The sequence below is a fragment of the Schistocerca gregaria genome, chromosome 5 (assembly GCF_023897955.1).
Source record: "Schistocerca gregaria isolate iqSchGreg1 chromosome 5, iqSchGreg1.2, whole genome shotgun sequence".
Lineage (NCBI taxonomy): Eukaryota > Metazoa > Arthropoda > Insecta > Orthoptera > Acrididae > Schistocerca > Schistocerca gregaria.
In genome coordinates this window covers 182174238-182196671 of record NC_064924.1, presented here as the reverse complement: position 1 = coordinate 182196671, position 22434 = coordinate 182174238, and the positions used below count along the sequence as shown (strand labels likewise).

General features: G+C 43.4%; 1 protein-coding gene across 1 annotated transcript in view; it reads right to left on the bottom strand.

Moving 5' to 3' along the window:
* Positions 1–22434, bottom strand: part of LOC126273278 (uncharacterized) — a 275039-nt gene that overhangs the window by 28833 nt on the left and 223772 nt on the right. Inside the window, exon 6 of the mRNA XM_049976822.1 lies at positions 8496–8774. Coding sequence (XP_049832779.1) covers positions 8496–8774 — 279 coding nt within the window. The remainder of the gene's footprint in view (positions 1–8495; positions 8775–22434) is intronic.

The window sequence follows — 22434 nt, the reverse complement described above, 5'->3', positions numbered from 1 at the left end:
TTTATGAGATGTCCGTGTGGTGCATTCTATAGCAGCGGTGGGTGATGGGTTGGAAGTCGTGTGGCATCCGCGACGCAAGATAGACTACGACGCGCCACGCATAGCCGACCGCTGTCGTAAATCAACCTATCAGCTGACGTAATTGTGCCTTGTGTAAGCAAGGGCTGAGTGCTCGCTTGGATGACACGATCGAAAACTTCCATTAATCCTGCGTCTACCGGCGGCGGGCAAAGGGCCACTTTATTATACCGAATGCCAACCATCATTTTGACTCATCACTCTCCCTTATCGCTTAGTCACTGAACCGGAGGGGAGAGAATGAGGAAACTGAGAACAGCTAAAGTGAAAACCCTTATATAGTAAATGCTAACCAATTCGGACCTCGCGATAATTGGGTAACTGAAACTGCTGCGAAAGTAGAACGCTGCTTTACTGTGCTGGATACACACTCTAAGAGAAAAAAGAAAAAGAACGCAGCACAGAGGAATCATCCGAACGGTTCTGAGAACTGTAGATGCGATGTACATGTACAGGCAAACAAATAATTAAACTTTCAGAGTAACTGAGTGGTTTATTCAAGAGAGAAAACTTCACAAATCGAGCAAGTGAATAACACATTGGTTCACCTCTGGTCCATATGAAAGCAGTTATGCGGCTTTTCATTGATTGAGAGAGTTCTCCGGCGTCCTCCTACGGAATATCATGCCAAATTCTGTCCAACTGGCGTGTTAGATGGTCAAAATTCCGAAATAGTTGGAGGGTCCTGCCAATAATGCTTCTGGCCAAGACAGAGTGTGGCAAGCACGAACACAGGCAGTAGAAATTCTCCTAGTGTGCGGATGGACATTATCTTGCTGAAGTGTAAGCCCAGGATGGCTTACCATGATGGGCAATAGAACGGAGCGTAGAATATCGTCGACGTACCGTTGTGCTGTAATGGCCCCACAGATGACAACCAGATGGATGGTGTTATGAAAAGAAATGGCACCCAAGATCATTAGCCCTGGTTGTCAGGTCGTATGGCGGGCCACAATGTGGTTGGTATCCCACCGTCTTCAGGCACATCTCCGTTCGTCATCGTGCCTCATTTCCAAGCGGGGCGTATCACTGAAGTCAATTCTATTCCGGTCAATAAGATTCCAGGCTGAATACGTGTCTGACGACGCCTCGGACGGCGGAGATATTAAACCTATCTGTCGGCTCCACAACCAGGAGTGATTAATGGTCTGAGGCACCATCTCATGTCATACAAGGACTGCTTTGGTAGTCATCTGCCGTACCTGTAGAGCACAGCAGTACTTCGCCGATATTCTACGCTCCATTCAGATGCCAGCCATGGCAAGCCATTCTGGACTTATATTTCAGCAGGATCATGGATGTTCAGAGTAAATACAAATCGCTAAATTTAGTAGACTTAATAAGAATGCTTGGAACGCTAGCCAAGCGAGTGTCTCTGCCCACAGAGTTTTACTTCGATAAATTGACATTTTCTCCATAACAGAATAATGTGTGAGGAAAGGTTAAGTACAAACGTTGCAAATGTTGAACCATTTTGTGAAGAATTAAAGACTATTTTTCTGTGGCCCAGCTCTGCAACGAAGATCAAACTAACTGGTTCTGCAACTGCAGCACCGATAATGCACAGGCTAGCAGTTCAACACCTACCTTTCAGAATCACTCATAACTAGGAAATCTCTAGAACCTGTACCAATGAAAAATGTTACACAGCGTCTTCCCTTTCACCTGATGATGGCCGGTCGGGGTGGCCGAGCGGTTCTAGGCGCTACAGTCTGGAAAAGCGCTACCGCTACGGCCGCAGGTTCGAATCCTGACTCGGGCATGGATGTGTGTGATGTCCTTAGGTTAGTTCGGTTTAAGTAGTTCTACGTTCTAGGGGACTGATGACCTCAGAAGTTAAGCCCAGTAGTGCTCAGATACATTTGAACCAATGGTGCATCACAGGCATCCTGTGTCCTCTTGTGCTACATCTCAATAGACAATATCACGGTTCCGTTACGTGGCACGTTTCTCTAGGAACATCTGCTCGATGTTGGGATACTCTTGTCCCCAACAAAACATGTGTGGGACCTTCTCAGACGTGAACTCCATCCCAGTGCTGTTATTCAGGATGTCAAGGAGCAGTTACACCAGTTTTCGCCCAACTTGGCTGAGGAGAGGATACCACAGCTTTACCACGCCCGTCCAAGCCGAATAGAATCTGTAACACTTATTTTTGACCTATTTTGTATCTGTATCGATAATTATATGTCAATTTGTAGTATTGCTTATATATAATGTTGTATCTTGGAAATTCTTTGACTATGTATACATGTTTCAGTTATGTGAAACTTTTGAGCAACGTTGTTTAAATTATGCTAACTAATAACTATTGGAATGATTGTTATGTAATGCAGTGTAAATGACTTGGTCAATAGTTAGGAAACATAGCGTTGAATGTAAACTATGAGGGGAAGCACCGCAGCTACGAAAGTAGCCTGGCAGAGTGGAAAAGGTGTGGTTCGCGTGCAAGTGGCAATACACCCATTGTGACAATTAAGGAGGCTTGGCTGAGGAGTGCGGTGGTTAAAATCTTGCTAGCTGAGCAGATCATTGTCGCTCATATACCTGGAGTTTTGAATCCAGAAGAGCTTGAGGGTAGTATTCATGGGCCTTGTATGCTGTACATAGTGATACCATTATCATGGAATGGTTTTTGGCCCTATAAATATAATACCGACGCCAAGAAGATATGTAACAGGAGGAATGCGCGAGGCAATACTGACTCTACGACATTGTAAGTGAAATTCGTTGAAATTTGACATTTTGTATTTTCTACTCCATAATGTACATTGGACATTCAAAGAGAGTACTCCAGTCCACATTGTCAAAAGGTTTCTCTAAGTCTACAAATGCTATAAATGTAGGTTACTTTTTCTTAAGGTGACATTGTATGTCCCATGCCGCCAATATTAAATTATCGAATTTTGTGACCCATTGTCTTGGAAACTCTTTAATACACCAACTTACAATTTTCATAACATCTCAGAAGATTGGTTAACAGGACTTTGGTATGTAATACATTAAAATCAGACAGTTGTGAAATCTTCAAATAATATTTTGAATGTTGATGTGTGACTGCTCAACTGTTGCAGAATATGTGTATAGAAGACTGTGAATTTTTTTCTTTTGTGCCTACTGCTACGTCTCGGAAGTTCGCATGACGAATAAACAAATCAGTTCTTCGTTTTTGATACAAGTTTTCGTTGTAAGTAGTGTGATTATCGGCTATTTTTCTAGTAAGCTAACTTCTATTACTTTTTGTACATAAATAAAATGACTAAGCGTAAAAGTAACTTCAGGAAACGGAAATTTGTAGGTAACAGATATGTGTGACATGCATTTTCTACTGAAATACTTGAAACCACGTGTGCTAGCAGTGGAGGAAACCACGATAATGTTTCTAAAGTGACCATGCCCCTTAGTGAAACCGAAAAGGAAAGTAATTTTAGAAATGGGTAACAGTGGCATAAGTAATGATATTATAGTCAGTAATGGAGGCAACTATACCTATGTACAGAGATTTGGCAAATTCTGAGCTATTGAAGTGTTTACATGATCCAGAATATGAATGACTCCTTCAACAATGTTGTGTGGTGCCATGTGTCTAAAAATGTATTTGTTGGCCTTATGACTCTAAAGTTATCAGTGTCTGATGTTGTAATAATTTTTAATGGTGGGAACTATGAAAGACTTAACGTTCTGGAGAAGTTAGTGGTATGATTTGAACAGAACACAGCTAAAGAACTGCGGGAACTGGATGAGCTTCGTGTACGTGAAGCAGAGTTAGCTGCTGAGCGAACGACAAAAGAAGCGAGGAAGGAAAGGAGGCGGCAAACATTGGGCTGTTGTGACACTGAACGAGACACAGACTATGGGCTAGGGCAACTCTAGTGCATAAAAGAAATGTAAGTCTGCATAAGGATTTGTAATAAAAAAGTTTTAAACCTCAATGTGTCTGAAATACTTTTTTGTAACAAATGACCCATTTTCTAAAAAAGTACTGATGGTAGAGAAATAAAATTTTCACAGCATGCCAAATGTGAGATTCAAAACATATGGAAGTAGAATAATTAAAATGTCCTGAGTTTTTTTGTTTTTATGTTCATTTATTTACAATTGAGTGTTTGAAAAAAAATAGACAACATGCACCACAATACAATTTTAGTGATAATTCTATTTCAGTGTGTCTAGAAAGGTGCATTCAATAATTATGGAAAATTATAAGTTGGTGTATTAAAAAGTTTCCAAGACAATGGGTCACAAAATTCAATAATTTAATATTGGTAGCATGGGACATACAATGTCACCTTAAGGAAAGGCAAACTTACATTTATAGCATTTGTAGACTTAGAGAAAGATTTTGACAACGCGGACTGGAGTACTCTCTTTGAAATTCTGAAGATAGTAGGGGGAAAATACAGTTAGTGTACAGAAACCAGACAGCTGTAATAAGAGTCAAGGAGCAGGAAAGGGAAGCAGTGTTTGAGATGGGAGTGAGACGGGATTGTAGCCTGTCCCCTATGTTATTCAGTCTATGCATTGAACAAGCATTAAATCAAAGCAAAGAAAAATCGGGGTAAGAATTAAAATTCAGGGAAAAGGAATAAGATCCTTGAGATGGCCGATGACATTATAATTCTGTCAAACACAGCAAAGGACTTGGAAAATCAGCTGAATGGAAGGGACAGCGTTTTTAAAAAGAAGATATAAAATGATCAGCAATAAAAGCAAAACAAGGATAATGGAATGTAGTCGAATCAATTGACGCTAAGGGAATCAGATTAAGAAATGACAGACTTAAAATAGTAGATGAGTTTTGCTATCTGGTCAACAAAATAACTGATGATGGCCAAAGTAGAGAGGATATAAAATATAAATTGGCAATGGCAAGGAAAGCATTTCTGAAGAAGAGAAATCCGATAACATGGAATGTGGATTTAAGTATTAGGAAGTCTGTTCTGAAGGTATTTGTCTGGAGTGTAGCCACGTACTGAAGTGAATCATGGACGATAAACAGTTTAGATAGAAAGACAATAGAAGCTTTCGAAATGAGGTTCTACAGGAGAATGTTAAAGATTAGATGAATCGATCACATAGCTAATGAGAAAGTACAGAACAGAACTGGGGAGACAAGAGATTTGTGGCACAACTTGACCAAAGGAAGGGAACGATTAATAGAACACATTCTGAGACATCAAGGGGTCACCAATTTAATATTTGAGGGAAGTGTGATGGGTAAAAATCGCAGAGGGAGACCAAGATGTCAATACAATAAGCAGACTCAGAAAAATGTAGACTGCAGTAGTTATTCGGTAATGAAGAGGGTCGCTCAGGATAGAGTAGCATGGAGGGTTGTGTCAGAGCAGTCTTTGGACAGAAGACCACAGCAACATATCTTTAAGTGCGAGCTCTGACTTCCCTTATTTTATTATAATGATTGTTTCTCCCTAAGTAGGTCGGCGTCAACAAAATATTTTCACTGAAACTTTGTGAGACGATCCCGCGGCAACGAGAAACGCCTATGTTTTAGTGACGTCCACCACAAATCCTGGATCATGTCTGTGACTCTCTCTCCCCTATTTCTCGATAATGCAAAGCGTGGTGCCCTTCTTCGGACTTTCTCGGTGTACTCTGTTACTACTATGTGGTAAGGATCCCACACCTCACAGCAGTACTCCGAAAGAGGTCGGACAAGCATAGTACGGACAGTCTCTTTGGGTTGCATCTTGTAAGTGTTCGGCCGCCAAAACGCAGTCTTTGGTTCGCCTTCTTCACATTATTTTCTTTATGTTATTTCCAGTTTAAGTAGTTGGATTCCTAGGTATTTAGTTGAATTTACTGTCCTTCGATTTCAGTGATTTATCGTGCAACCGAAGTTTAGTGGAATTCTTTTAGCACTCACGGATCACCTCACACTTTTCATTATTTAGGGTCAACTGCTAATTTTTGCACCATATGAAAAATGAAATGAGCGTTTGGCCTCTTCGGCGGGGAGGCCCCTTGCGGCGCAGGTCTTATTACATTCGACGCCACACTGGGCGACCGGCGATCCGGACGGGGATGAAATGTTGATGAAGACAACACAACACCCAGTCCCTGGGGGGAGAAAATCCCCGACCCAGCCGGGAATCGAACCCGGGCCGGTAGGACAAATATCTGTCACGCTGAACACTCAGCTATCAGAGCAGATTTTGCAGCAGACACATATTTTTCTAAATCGTTTTGCAATTTATTTTAATCTTCTGATGACTTTATTAGACGATGAAAGACAGCGTCATCTGCAAACAACTTAAGGTTGCTGCTTACTTTGCCTCGTAAATCGTTTAAGACATTAGGAACAATAGAGAATACATAAGACTACGTTAGGGAGCGCCAGAAAACAGTTCTGTTTTACTCGATGGCTTGCTGCCAGTTACTGCGAAGTGTGACAACTCGGAAGGTAACTCACTGATCCAGTCACGTAACTGAGACGGTATTCCATAAGCACGCAATGTGATTAAAACCCGCTTGTGAAGTACGGTGTCAAAAACGTTCTGGAATTCCAGAAACACTGAATCAATTCGAAATCCTTTGTCGATAGGACTCGGCACTGCGTGTGAGTAAAGAGCTAGTTATGTTTCACAAGAACGATGTTTTCTAAATTTGTTTTGACTATGTGTCAAATCGTTCTCTTCGTGGTAATTCATGGCATTCGATGTCAATATATGCTACTGGCCATTAAAATTGCTACACACAGAAGAAATACAGCTGATAAACGGGTATTCATTAGACAAATGTATTATACTACAACTGACGTATGATTACATCTTCACGCAGTTCGGGTTCACAGAGCCTGAGAAACCAGTACCCAGAACAACCACCTATGGTTGTAATAACGGCCTTCTCACTCCTGGACATCGAGTCAAACAGAGCTTGGATGGTGTGTACAGATATAGCTGCCCATGCAGCTTCAACATGACACTACGGTTCTTCAAGATTATTGACTGGGGTACTGTGACGAGCCAGTTGCTCTGCCACCATTGACCAAACCTTTTCAATTGGTAAGAGATCTGGGGAATGTGCTGGCCAGGGCTGCAGTCGAACATTTTCTGTATCCAAAAGACCCGTAAGGACCTGCAACATGAGGTCGTGCATTATCCTGCTCAAATGTAGGGTTTCGCGGGGATCGAATGAAGGGTAGAGCCACGGGTCGTAACACATCTGAAATGTAACGTCCACTGTTCAGAGTGCCGCCAGTGCGAACAAGAGGTGACCGAGAGGTGTAACCAATGGCGCCCCATACCATCACGCTGGGTGATACGTCAGTACGGCGATGACGAATACACGCTTCCAATGTGTGTTCACCGCGATGTTGCCAAACATGGATGCGACCATCATGATGCTGTAAAGAGAACCTGGATTCATCCGAAAAATGACGTTTTGCCATTCGTGCACCAAGGTTCGTCGTTGAGTACACAATCGCAGGCGCTCCTGTCTGCGATGCAGCGTCAAGGGTAACCGCAGACATGGTCTCCGAGGTGATAGTCCATGCTGCTGCAAACGTCATCGAACTGTTCGTGCAGATGGTTGTTGTCTTGCAAACATCCCCATCTGTTGACTTATGTATGGAGACGTGGCTGCACTATCCGTTACAGCCATGCGGATAAGATGCCTGTCATCTCAACTGCTAGTGATATGAGGCCGTTGGGATCCAGCACGGCGTTCCGTATTACCCTCCTGAACCCACCGATTCCATGTTCTACCAATGCGAGCAGCAACGCGATAGGCTACAATCCGACCGTTATCAAAGTCGGAAACGTGATGGTACGCATTTCTCCTCCTTACACGAGGCATCACAACAACGTTTCACCGGGCAACGCCGGTCAACTGCTGTTTGTATATGAGAAATCGGTTGGAAACTTTCCTCACGTCAGCACGTTGTCGATGTCTCCACCGGCGCCAACCCTGTGTGAATGCTGTGAAAAGCTGATCATTGGCATATCACAGCATCTTCTTAATGTCGGTTAAATTTCGCGTCTGTAGCACGTCGTCTTCGTGGTGTAGCAATTTTAATGGCCAGTAATGTACGTTGCAAAATTCTGCTGCACATCGACGTTAATGATAAAGTCCTGTAATGTTGTGGATTGCTACTATTGCCTTTCTTGAATATGGTGTGACCTGTGCAACTTTCCGGTCTTTGGGTACGTATCTTTCGTCGGACGGGTGGTTGTCTATGGTTGTTAAGTATTGAATCAACATACTCTGATTGGAATCTAATTGATATAAGTCTGGACCGGAAGACTTGCTTTCGTTAGGTGATTTAAGTTGTTTCACTACTCCGAGGTAATTTACTTCTTTGTCAGTCATGTCGGTTCATTTCAATTTCTAATTTGGGCCCCCTAGTTAGCTTCGTTTGCACACAGATTTGTTTAGCAGGGGAGAGCGGCGGTACGGACCTCTAGCGAGCGCAGCTGTTTGACGAGCGGCGCCTCGTACTTGAGGCGCTCGTAGTCGGCCTGCGTGAAGCCGCTGTCCTCTTCGTCGCCGGCGCCGCTGTCCGCCCGCCCCTGCTGGCGGCTCTTGCGGCGTTCCCCGCCGTCAGGCGGCTCCTCCGTGGCCGACAGCTGGCGCGACGGCGCGTCGCACGAGGGCCCCATCTCCCAGCTGTCGCCCTCCTCTGCCTGCTGCTGCTGCTGCTGGTCCTCCAGCTGCTGCTGCTGCTGCCTTCCTGCACGCTGCGAACGAAGTACGGGGTTTGGACAACAGTAGAGAAACACTGCGAGAGAGATGCATGCTTGAACACAGACACAGATGTTAGCAGCTTCCGCCCTTCTATTACGTTGTTGCCTAAGTTTGTAGAGTTTTTCCATAAGTTTAATCAACACAACAGATACATGTAACAGAGAGTTTACTCATCAATAATATATTCCCCTTCAAACAATGCAAAATCCAGGATGGAATGTAACAATACCAGAGAAGGAAAGTTGCTACTCACCATATAGAGGAGATGCTGAGTCGCGATAGGCACAATAAAAAGATTCACACAATTAAAGCTTTCGGCCATTAAGGCCTTTGTCAGCAGTAGACACGCATACATACACACACACACACACACACACACACACACACACACCTAAACACAACTTGCACACACATCTGAACACACACACTCACATAAACACAACTTGCACACACATCTGCAGTTGTGTGAATCTTTTTATTGTCTCAGAACCAGCTCTCTGAGACTACAGATGTGTGTGCAAGTGGTGTTTATGTGTGTGTGTGTGTGTGTGTGTGTGTGTGTGTGTGTGTGTGTGTGTGTGTCTACTGTTGACAAAGGCTCGAAAGCTTTAATTGTGTGAATCTTTTTATTGTCTCTGAGACCAGCTCTCTGAGACTGCAGATGTGTGTGCAAGTTTATGCGTGTATGTGTGTGTGTGTGTGTGTGTGTGTGTGTGTGTGTGTGTGTGTGTGTGTGTGCGTGTGTGTATGTGTGTCTACTGCTGACAAAGGCCTTAATGGCCGAAAGCTTTAATTGTGGGAATCTTTTTATTGTGCCTATTGTGACTAAGCATCTCCGCCATATGGTGAGTAGCAACTTTCCTTCTCTGGTATTGATATATTCTCCTTCACTATTTACAACAGCCTGCCAAAGCTGGGTTAACTTTTCAATCCCGCAACTATAGAAATAACGTTCTTTCGACGTGAAGCCGTGTTCGCGCACCTAATCTGTTCCCCCAAACTACCGCCGGCTGAGTGTCCGACACAACTGAGCCCACAGTATGTACAGAAGTTAGACAGAAGTATAGAAACCCCAAAACATAACGTTGTCATGCCAGATACGGCGTAGGGAACTTTTCTCTAACCTCTGTACATACTGTAGGCTCAGTTGTGTCGGACACTCAGTGAGAAGGCGATAGTTTGGTGCAAGAGATTATGTACTGAACTCGTTAGCCATGAAGTTCAGTTATTACGTAGGGACGTTGGAAAGTAAGTTACACTAGTCTCACCATGCTCAGACTGTCATGGAGATAAAGTTCTGCTGATGCACGAATAACAGATACATCACAATGTTCGAATGAAATGGAGCGGCAGTTGCAAACGTGCTCGAAAGTTGAAATATGCAAGACAGAACGGGTCTTCTGCTCAGAACGCCTGCAGTGCACACATGTTCAACGCAACGTCGCTTGTATTCCTAGCAAAATGTTGCCAACAATGTGACCGAGGTCGCCCAGCCGTTTGTGATGCGTACCACGAAAGTCAGATCTTGCAGCAAATGGTCATTTCCGCAAGCTTAAAGAAATCTTGGTGAAAGAGATTTTCCACGATGTATTTCCGAATACTTCCGTGACCAAGGAACGTTGACGTACTAAACGATTGATAGAACGTTCCAACCATTGTTTACAGGTCCTTGGTGACTATGTTGAAAATAGTGTCATGTATCTGTGTCATCTTCAAGCGCAGTGCGCATTCGATAAAAACTACTTGGCCTGCCATAAAAATGCGGAACTTACTTTCTAAGGTGCCCTCGCACCGTCCACTTAGTCTCCATGCACAACGAAAATACTGTCAGTGTCCTCATGTCTGCATAACTAATGCACCCTCTATCTCCTTGCACCTACTTATTGCTGTCAAGCCTGTATTGCCCTACACACACACACACACACACACACACACACACACACACACTGCCCACAATTAATAAATTAGCTATTCCTCTGTGCCAAATGTGTCCTATCAACCTATCACTCCTTTTATTCGAGTTGCGTTATGTAGCTCTTTTATGCCAAATTCGATTCAGTATCTATCCATTTGTTACTCGATCTACACAAACAATACCATGTAATCGTCTCTAGCATCAAATTTCAGTAGTTTATATTCTCTTTTCGTATTATTTGTCGTCTGCGTTCGAGACACTATCCAATCCTTTCAACTGATTTCCACGTCCTTTGCCGTCTCTGACATAATTAAAATGTCAAACTTCTTAGATGGCTAGCTCATCTAATACCCACAGATACGGACGGAAGAAATATTTTCATTTCCTTGTTGTATTTGCTCTCTTTCAGTGCTCTTCTACCGGCAACTCCCACCCGCTTAGCTCAGTGGTCCGCATTTGATGATGCATAGATTACCACCTTTCACGGTACGGTGCACTGACACATACGTGCCAAACAATGAAAACGTATTGTGTCATGGTTATTGGGATCTCCTATCCCTCGTTCCTACCGCCCATTAGGATTGGCGCTCAATCGATTGCCCCTTTTAGTTCTCTTAGTTTAGTGTCCTTAAGTGAGCAGGAGGTTTAAGTGGTATTAGGATCACTTTATTTTTTTTCGTAGGGTCACAAGAGACGAAATCTCGTAGGGTTGGCACCTTTTCTTGTTTTCTTTTGCTAGTTACCCTTTATGAGCCACTTTTTTGAAAAGAATGTGGTCAGCGCGTCTGATTGCAATGCAACAATCCCGAGTTTGATTCCCGGCCGAGTCGGAGATTATCACCGCTGGGGCCTGGGTGTTGTGTTGTCCTCATCATCATTTCGCCTTCATCGACGCGCAAGTCGCCCAGTGTGGCATCAACTGAAAAGACTTGCAACTCAGTGGCCGAGCTTCCCCAGATGGTGACTCCCGACCGTCAATGCCCGACGATCGTTATTATCAACAAATATGAACAGTTATTGAACAAGCTGTTAATTAGCGTTGTCCATAGAAAAATATTTGAGACTCAACGTTTACTTAAGTAATTTATTACAAAAATCTGAGCGCACCTCTCATTGCGTACACCCAGTTCAACATCCACTAGGAAAAGACAAAATGCATCTGCCTCAGCGTTTACCGTTTATTTTACTCCCGTTGAAAATGAATGAGCGCCTAATCGATAGTGAAGGATAAAAGACGATAAAAAAGATGAAAACGTTACATTAAAGCACGAACCAAAGCAGAAGAAGTAACGCCATAACTAGTAAAGATCTGATTTTACACCAGAGAAATGTAGTAGTTCTGGCTTTCACGATTTTTTGATACATAAAGCAGGTATGAATATTCAAAAGCCTTTCTCAAGCTCATACAGGCCAAAAAAAGCAATTTTATCTTTCGCCCCTGGTTTTCACTATTTGTATTCAGGTAATATTAAGAAAGTGTTAAGACGATGATTAAGAATGGGGGCAGTTACGGATTACCTCTTCACATTACAATTAGCCGATAATTAGGCGTTAATAGTAAAAGATCATTAAGACAGTTCCTTCGTGGTATGCACGTTAAAGATGGCTTCCTATAAAGTAGACTTGATGGTCACTAAGGCGAAGTATGAGCTCCAACACTAGATTTAGGCGTTGAGAAGAAAAGATTAGATGCGAGGAAGACCCTGTCTCGGCTTTACTGCGACAGAAGACAGGATAAGTGAAAATTACATGAGGACACTTGCCTCGCCTCGGTGAGCAATAAAAAGCCTTAATTCCCTATTGCAGTAAAGAAAGATAAGGGAGAATGCAAAAACAAAAATATACAAGGCCTTGGTTAAACCATCTGCAAGATATGGCGCGGAATGAACGTTTCTTTTCGGTAGGGACGTCACACATGGAATCAGCCATTGGCTAACTCCCAACTGCTGGTATTTGTTAGTGTAAGTTGCAGAAGGCACAAGCGTACTCGATAGCACGATGAGCTCAACAGAACTCACGTCACGAGGATCAGCCAAGTACTTTCATTCCAAAGGAGCTCTTACTGAATAAAAGTGACGCTATTGCGATCGAAGGAAGGACGCTTAATGCGCCGCCGACGTTCGTGCTTTTAGAGATAGAGCTTCAACTCTGTTGTTCAAGGTCGGTGAAGGAAATCAGTTACGTAACTGAAATAAAAAACCGTCCATGCAATCGGCATTCATCAAGACGGTGTCGGGCACAGCAGTTAAGTCCGGATGTTGTTTTTTGTACTCAATTGTGTTCTAGTGGCATTGTGTTACCCAAATTAATGTACTGACGATGTACGCATGACATGGGGCTCAATGAAAACTCAGTACCATCAGTCTATAGGTAGAGCGGTACGTGTAACTGATAGAAAGAGGCCAATTTGACGGGATGTCATGCATACGACTGTAACACAGCCAGGAGATCTATCGGTGAGCCTGTTGCCGCTCTGATCTAATCTACTCGGCGAGAACGAATCATCAGATCTGCAGCACGTCAGATGTCTCGATTTCCGAAGGTGAATCTGCTTCACGCCTGAATCAGGTTGGTTCAAATGGTTCAAATGGCTCTAAGCACTATGGGACTTACCATCTGAGGCCATCAGTCCCCTAGACGTAGAACTACTCAAACGTAACTAACCTAAGGACATGACACACATCCATGCCCGAGGCAGGATTCTAACCTGCGACCGTAGCAGCAGCTCGGTTCCGGACTGAAGTGCCTAGAACCGCTCAGCCACTCCGGACGGCGCCTGAATCAGGGACAGTGTTAAAGAAACACACATCTCACCAAATTGCCAGACTTGGTCCGACTTTCCACAGCAATAAATATGTGGAAGAAACTCTTGTTGTGAAATCGTGGTTTTGAATTTCTTGTTAGTGATGGAAATTTGGAAATTTGTGGTAAGTTCTATGGAACCAAACTGTTGATGTCACAAGTCCATAAGCTTACACACTACTACATCTAATTCAGACTAACTTACGGTAAGGACAACACACACACCCATGCCCGAGGGAGGACTCGAACCTCCGACGGGGGGAGCCGCACGAGCCATAACAAGGAGCCTATGACCGCGCGGCTACCACGCGCGGCGTTAATGTTGGTGATGAACACTTACTTTGCTTACAGTGAGATGCTCTTTTTAGGTATTATAAATAGTTCAATAGATTAACTGCAGTTTTATTCTTTATGGAGTAGGTACACATGTCGCTGAATCGATTGCTACGCGCCTTACAGCGGATCCAAATATCGATAAATCCTGTCTCTTTGACCTCGCCTAAAGCCGCTGACAGATAAATAACCGACGCTATATTGTATCACACTTTTACTTGTAGGTAATAGCCGCAACCTGAAGTATTTGCCTCCAATGTACGAGGGTAATGCCAAAAGTGAGGTATCCTATTTTTTTTATAAGCACATAGACCTGTTTATTTCTACAATTATTTACATCAGTTTACGGCTTGAATACTTAGCTATTTTTCGACATAATCACCATTTCTGTCGATGCATTTTTGTAGCCGCTGTGGCAGTTTCTGTATGGCCATGTCATACCAGCTCGCCGCCATACTGTTCAGAAAGTTACGAACCTCTTATTTCACCTCGTCGTCGGAGCTGAATCGCTTTCAGGCCAAATGTGCTTTCAACTAGTCCAGAAAGTTGTCGTGTTCGGCCGCAAGGCGGTGTAGAAATGCGCCTCGCGGTTCTAGGCGCGCAGTCCGGAACCGTGCGACTGCTACGGTCGCAGGTTCGAATCCTGCCTCGGGCATGGATGTGTGTGATGTCCTTAGGTTAGTTAGGTTTAAGTAGTTCTAAGTTCTAGGGGACTGATGACCACAGCTGTTAAGTCCCATAGTGCTCAGAGCCATTTGAACCATTTTTTTGAAGAAATGCGCGGGAAGCATCAACTCGTTGCCGCATGTGGTCTTCAGTCAGTATGAATGGCACCCATCTTGCGCACACCTTCCGGTAGTTCAATGTTTACTTTAAAATTCTGTAAGCGGTGCGTGTGGCCAAGCGGTTCTAGCGCTACAGTCTAGAACCCCTAATCGAATCCTGCCTCGGGCATGGATGTGTGTGATGTCCTTAGGTTAGTTCGGTTTAAGGAGTTCTAGGGATTGATGACCTCAGAAGTTAAGTCCCATAGTGCTCACAGCCATTTGAACTATTTTCTTTTCCCTTTTTTTTTGTGAGCGATGCTACGTAAAACCTCAGGAACCAACGTGCAGAGATCATCCAGGGTGATCTGCCGATCTTCACGCATGCTTTGCTCAACCTTCAACACTGTCTCCTCAGAAATTGACGGTCTCCCGCTCGTTTGCTCGACGTGAATTTCGGTCCGACCAACTGCAAAGTCTCTACACCACTTACCGACATTTTTGACATCCATGCACGACTCACCATAAACTTCAGTCAATTGGTGATGGATTTCAATCGGGGCAGTGCCCTTTGCGTTCAGAAACCGAATAACTGGGGGCAATTCGCACTTGGCGGTAACATCCAACGGTTGCTCCATTCTCAACGGCTGCCAAGCCGAGAATGTGCGCCTAAGCTCGGCTTTCGCATGTTTACACATGGCGCGTGAAGTACTCTTCATAACAGTGTGACCAACTGCCACACAGAGTTCTGTACTTATAAAATAAATAAGAGACCTTACTTTTGGGATTACCCTCATATCATTCCTCTGTCAACAACACTCATACACTATCTCCAAGTTCTACTTCCTAATTCAGGTCCAGTCATATTAAGGTGACCACCGCCTACGTTCGACATCAACGTGCAATAACTAAGTAGCTTAGCTGTTGTAATACGGAAAAGGAGCGGTTTGTCTGACGTTCAAAAGGTTAGCATCATTGGCTTTCGGGTCAAAGATGGAATCATTCAAGAAACGGCTAGGTTTGGAAACAGTTCGCGTGCCGCAGTGTCAAAGTATACCGGACATGAGCAAATGGCGCCATCCTAAACCAGAGCCGAGGAAACTATGGTGCACCACGGACCAAATGAACAAAGGGGCTACCAGCAGTGTCTCCTCAACGACCCCTCAGCGAACGTTGCTGCGTTTGAGTCTCCGCAACAATCATCTGGTTCATGCACCCATGCGACTGCTGTTCATCAGTGACATAAGCTGAAAGAAGACATCCAACAACGATCATCAGAAGGGTTCAGCTCGCAGGAGGGAGCATTATGGTATGGGGAATGTTTTCGTGGCGTTCCCTGAGTGATCCCGTCATTCAGATAGGCGCAGTGTATGATCATAATTATGCATATATCCTTGGGGATCGTGTCCATCCCTATATGCAGTTTATTTTTCCTCGGCACGGTTGCGTCTACTAGCAGAACGATGTTATCTGTCACACAGCTCGCAGTGTACATGCGTTGTTCGTAGAGCACCAGAATGATGTTAGCGCACTCCTCTTCTCACGAAACTGCCGTCATTAAAACCCAATCGAGAATCTCAAGGACCACCTCGATCGTGCTGCTTCGCCATGGATCCTCAATCGAGAAACGTAGCGCAGCTCACCACCGCGGTGGATCCACATCTCTGTCAGTCTTTCCAGAACCTCATTGACACTCTTCCTGCGCGTCTCTCTGTGACGGAACATTGTACAGTTGTTGAGAAGATACAGCGATCAGAGTTGAGTGCACATTATCAAGATACTTGGTAACATCAACATATCCTATATTTCAAATCAAACCAATGACATACTTCTTTATATATTACTTTTTTCCTTACTTCTCAGAGTGCCAATATACTGTACATACTGAAGCAGTAATATTCTAAGGTGTATCCTCAGACTTAAGATTCGTTTTACTTGCATACTTGTTTTTCCTCTTTTCCAATATCTGTTTATCATTTCTGCTTCTCCAAGTTGCAATTTTTCAACTAACATACTATTTATTGATTTCAATTTGTCATGAAATGCCATTATTTGAATTCTGCATCTGTGTGGCCACTTGGTCCTTAATTTCTGTAAAAGTAAGACAGAAGGTATGAAAAGTTTGGATGATCTGGCCTTGTAACATTAACCAAAACGGCCTTGCTGTCCTGGTACTGCGAACGGCTGAAAGCAAGGGGAAATTACGGCCGTAATTTTTCCCGAGGGCATGCAGCTTTACTGTATGGATAAATGATCATGGCGTCCTCTTGCGTAAAATATTCCGGAGGTAAAATAGTCCCCCTATTCGGATCTCCGTGCGGGGACTACTCAGGAGGACGTCATTATCAGGAGAAAGAAAACTGGCGTTCTACGGACCGGAGAGTGGAATGTCAGATCCCTTAATCGGGCAGGTAGGTTAGAAAATTTAAAAAGGGAAATGGATAGGTTAAAGTTAGATATAATGGGAATTAGTGAAGTTCGGTGGCAGGAGGAACAAGATTTTTGGTCAGGCGAATACAGGATTATAAATACAAAATCTAATAGGGATAATGCAGGAATAGGTTTAATAATGAATAAAAAAAATAGGAGTTCGGGTAAGCTACTACAAACAACATAGTGAACGCATTATTGTGGCCAAGATAGATACGAAGCCCACGCATACTACAGTAGTACAAGTTTATATGCCAACTAAGCAGGAATGGCCAGAGGACAAATGTAAGGATGTAGAGGCTTACCTCACTAGGGGTAAGATTGATACTGCCTACAGGAAAAAGAGAACCACTTTATGAATATCAAGAGCTCAGATGGAAACCCAGTTCCAAGCAAAGAAGGAAAATCAGAAAGGTGGAAGCAGTATATAGAGGGACTAATCTAGGGCGATGTTCTTGAGGACAATATTATGGAAATGGAAGAGGATGTAGATGACTGAAATGAGAGATATGATACTGCGTGAAGTATTTGATAGAACACTGAAAGACCTAAGTCGAAACAAGGCCCCAGGAGTAGACAACTACTAACAGCCTTGGGTGAGCCAGTTCTGACAAAACTCTACCATCTGGTGAGCAATATCTATGAGACAGGCGAAATACCCTCAGACTTCAAGAAGAATATAATAATTTCAATCCGAAAGAAAGCAGGCGTTGACAGATGTGAAAATTACCGAACTGTCAGTTTAATAAGTCACGGCTGCAAAATACTAACGAGAATTCTGTACAGACGAATGGAAAAACTGGTAGAAGCCGACCTCGGGGAAGATCAGTTTGGATTCCGTAGAAATATGGGAACACGTGAGGCAATACTGACCCTACGATTATCATAGAAGCTAGATTAAGAAAAGGCAAACCTACGTTTCTAGCACTTGTAGACTCAGAGAAAGCTTTTGACAATGTCCACTGGAATACTCTCTTTCAAATTCTGAAGGTGGCAGGGGTAGAACACAGGAAGCGAAAGGCTATTTACAATTTGTACAGAAAGCAGATGGCAGTTATAAGAGTCGAGGGACATGAAAGGGAAGCAACGGTTGGGAAGGGAGTTAGACAGCGTTGTAGTCTCTCCACGATGTTATTCAATCTGTATATTGAGCAAGCAGTAAAGGAAACAAAATAAAAATTCGGAGTAGGTATTATAATCCATGGCGAAGAAATAAAAACTTTAAGATTCGCTGATTACATTTCTGTCAGAGACAGCAAAGGCCATGAAGAGCAGTTGAACGGAATGGACAGTGTCTTGAACAGAGGATATAAGGTGAACATCAACAAAAGCAAAACGAGAATAATGGAATGTAGTCGAATTAAGTCGGGCGATGCTGAGGGGATTAGATTAGGAAATGAGACAAAGTAGTAAATGAGTTTTGCTATTTGGGGAGCAAATTCGCTGATGATGGTCAAAGTATAGAAGATATAAAATGTAGACTGTCAATGGCAAGGAAAGCGTTTCTGAAGAAGAGAAATTTGTTAACATCGAGTATAGATTTAAATGTCAGGAAGTCGTTTCTGGAAGTAATTGTATGGAGTGTAGCCACGTATGGAAGTGAAACATGGACGATAAATAGTTTGGACAAGAAGAGAATAGAAGCCTTGAAATGTGGTGCTACAGAAGAACGCTGAAGATTAGGTGGGTAGGTCACGTAACTAAGGAGGAAGTATCGAATAGGATTGGGGAGAAGAGAAGTTTGTGGCACAACTTGACAAGAAGAAGGGATCGGTTGGTAGGAAATGTTCTGAGGCATCAAGGGATCACCAATTTATCATTGGATGGCAGCGTGGAGGGCAAAAAATCGTAGAGGGAGACCAAGAGATGAATACACTCAGCAGATTCGGAAGGATGTAGGCTGCAGTACGCATTGGGAGATGAAGAAGCTTGCACAGGATAGAGTAGCATGGAGAACTGCATCAAACCAGTCTCAGGACTGAATACCACAACAACAACAACATGAAAAGTCTGCCTGTAGAATATTCGTTTCAGTTATTGAAAAGACGGTTTCTTAAATGCCTTAAGTGTAATTAGTTACTATGCAGAAATATGTATGCCAACTTGACAGGAGTTGTGTATCTTCTCTGCTGCAAAGAGGAAACTAATCTGGTGGAGATAAACATCTGAATAGATAGGAGGGTGTGCTGAAAAGTGGTGTCTCCGAATTTTTTATTCTATTCTCAACATCGGTTGAAGTATTACGAGGGTTGTTAAGAGTCAGAATTTAGTGACAATATACATCAACATGTCTTGTCCATGTCCTGTTTTACTACGTAGTCTCCATCATGTTCTCTGGCCTTACGCCAATGTTATGGAAGAGCATGTATTCCCTGCTGGTAAAAGCTCTCGTCCTGTAGGCGTAGCCATGTTTCTACTGCATGACTGACAGTCTCGTCATCTTCAAAGAGTGTTACCAGTAGAGAATCTTTAAGCTCCAACAATTCAGACGAAATAGGTTTTCTTTGAATCTTGAGGTTCGCTGTGAGCATTCGTGGAACCCATCGTGAGCACCTCTTTGAATATCTGAGGTCTCGATCATTGCAGACCCGCTTCCAGTGCTGACCGACAACTGTAGAACCAATTGTCGAGTTTTGACGCGCCGCTCGGCACGAATAATGGCATCCGCATGAATCAGCATATCTGGAGCAGCGGTTGTGACAGGAAGTTCTGAGCGTGGCTGATCATGGATCTCTGCTTCTGCTTTCGTGAAGCTGTAACTTTTTTTAACCATCGCCTAACTGTACTCCTATCAACTGCAGCATCGCCATACACTGCACACAAACGTTTATGGATGTTCAACACGGTTTCTTTTTCTGCACACAGATATTCGATAACAGCACGCTGTTTGTAACGTGAGTCGTATGTAGACGCCATTTTGACAGTCTATACGTCTCTGCTGTCTGCCAGAACGGTTCGAAGCTTCATCGACGCACAGAACAAACGTCAAATGTGAAGCACCAACAAGGACGTTTGTCTATGCATATTAATGGTTTTTTTTTACAAAAAATGTGGGGCATTAGTTATTGGACAACCCTCGTACATGTCATACATAGTACTCGTTCGACTTTTGTGCTTCGCTGAAGCATATTGTAATCCTCTACCACTAGAGGAATCCGAAGTGTAACGTGTACCATGACGGTGTTTAATGCAACTACCACAGTGCGTGAAAAACAATGTGGTGTAATCGAGTTTCTAACCCCAGAAAACTTTGAACATACGCGGAGTATCCTCTCCTGCATGAAAATCCCAGACCACACACGAGCGCTGCGACGTCTTCAACAATCCGACTCCTTAGGTTCACTGTCGTCGACCAGCCTCTATACAGTCCAGACTTCCCCCATCAGAGTTTCGTCTTATCTAGAACATAAAGAAGGACTTCGCTTTGTTGGTGGTAATGAAGTGGTGCACACAGAGGCGAGGTTACGACTCCGTTAACAGATTGGCCTCTCGCAGGGAGAAATTTGTTCGTCGCTATGGTGGCTGTGTTGAGAAGTAACTATTCAGACATGAAGAATAAAGATATAGAACGTTAATGAAGACTATTTTATTTAAAAATCTTTAAGAATTTTCATGTTAAAAGTCGGAGGCTTACTTTTCAACAGCTTCTCTTAAATAAACCCCCTTAACATTTTCATCGATATGTTGCGTTCCTGGTAGGGATATGCTACTGACTCCACACGACTGTGTTTAATGTCACGTTGCGGCCTCCAAAGGAGCAAAAGAGAGAGAGACACGAGAGAGAGATTTTCAATTCGATGCTTCTGCAACTACAGCTTGCAGCAAATATTTGAACAATGTGTTCATCTCCCTGGATTCCTCCCATCGTATTGACAGCACTCAACACATACACGAATGCTGATAGCGACAAAGGTAGGCCATGTGTCGCGTATCAGATACGTACAATGTAAATACCGTTCGCCAGTGTAATGGTTTACACAAGAGTACGTAACACGAGCCGTCCATTATCACTGCTGTCCATACACAGGATGGCAACCGCTGTGATATGAGCAGCTGCCTGGACAACATATGCGTGAGTTCAGGCGCCATCTGCGTAATCCATCACTAGATTTTGTCTCCCCAATATTAGATCATCACTGACGTCAATTTCATAATGTAAATATGCGTATACCGAACAAGTTCACATTTTAATTAGACTCTTGGACGACAACGGGTAAATAATTCAACAGCCTATAATAATTTGTGAACTGCAGCTGGTCTATGAAAACTTCCATAGGGCTTGTTTACAGTTTTAATTCCCCATGAAAACGGATGCCGCATTCCATCACTTTTTCTTTCAATATGAATCTGTTACTGTTTTTGCATCTTCTTGGGCAGATATAGATTTATGGACTAGAGGGGCCCATGTTTTTGGTTAAACAGATATTACACGATCTTTGTGATTTATAATTTTAGTTTTTGTTTTATTTAAAACTTTCACATTCAGTATGGAATTTGTGGTTTTTAAAATGTTGCAGTTAACACATTAAAGATGTTAGAAGTTACAAAAATTAGGCCGAAAAATGAAGCTTCTTTTCTTTTCAGTTCTGTTAATATCTGAATAGAAAAACCGTGAATAATGGTCCTTGCGAGGGTCAATTAGCCGAAATGCCTCAGTGGTATAGATAGCCGTACGTAGCCGTAAACAACCAAAAACAAACATAATCCGAACAGGTCTTGAAGGCGCAACGATACCGACCCGCCGCCGTGCCTTCCTCAGATGTTAGGTGGCACGGAAGGGCGTGTGGTCAGCACATCCCTCATCTGGCCGTCATCAGTTTTCGTGACCAGTGCCGCTACTTCTCAGGGGAACAGCTCCTCAACTGGTCTCACAGGGCCTGACTACACCCCGTTAGCGAACAGAACTGGACAGGCCCGGACAGTGACCTATCCAAATGCTAGCCAGGCCCGGCTGCACTTAACATCGGTGATCTGACGCAAACCGGTGTTGCCACTGCGACAAGGCCATTGGTAGTTGAAACCACAAGGAAAGTTTATCTGTGAAGAGACCAGCCATAGGTGTAGTTACTGAAGAGGGGTAGCAATCTTTTCAGTTTTTGGACGGGCGACTGTCTACATGATTAACTGATATGACCCTGTAATATTAGCTAAAATGGCCTCGCTACTGTCGTACTGTCCAAAAGCAAAAGGAAAGTACAGTCGTAATATTTTCCTGAAGTATGCAGCTTTTCTGTAAGGTAAGTTATACTTGCATTCTCTTGGATAAAATTTTCTAGAGGTGAAATAGTCCCCTACTCGGATCTCCAGACAGGACTAATCAAGAGGATGTCGTCATCTGTAAAAACAGAACTCGCTTTCTACGGGTCAGGGCGCACATTGTTGGGTCCCTTAATCGGATAGGTAGAGTAG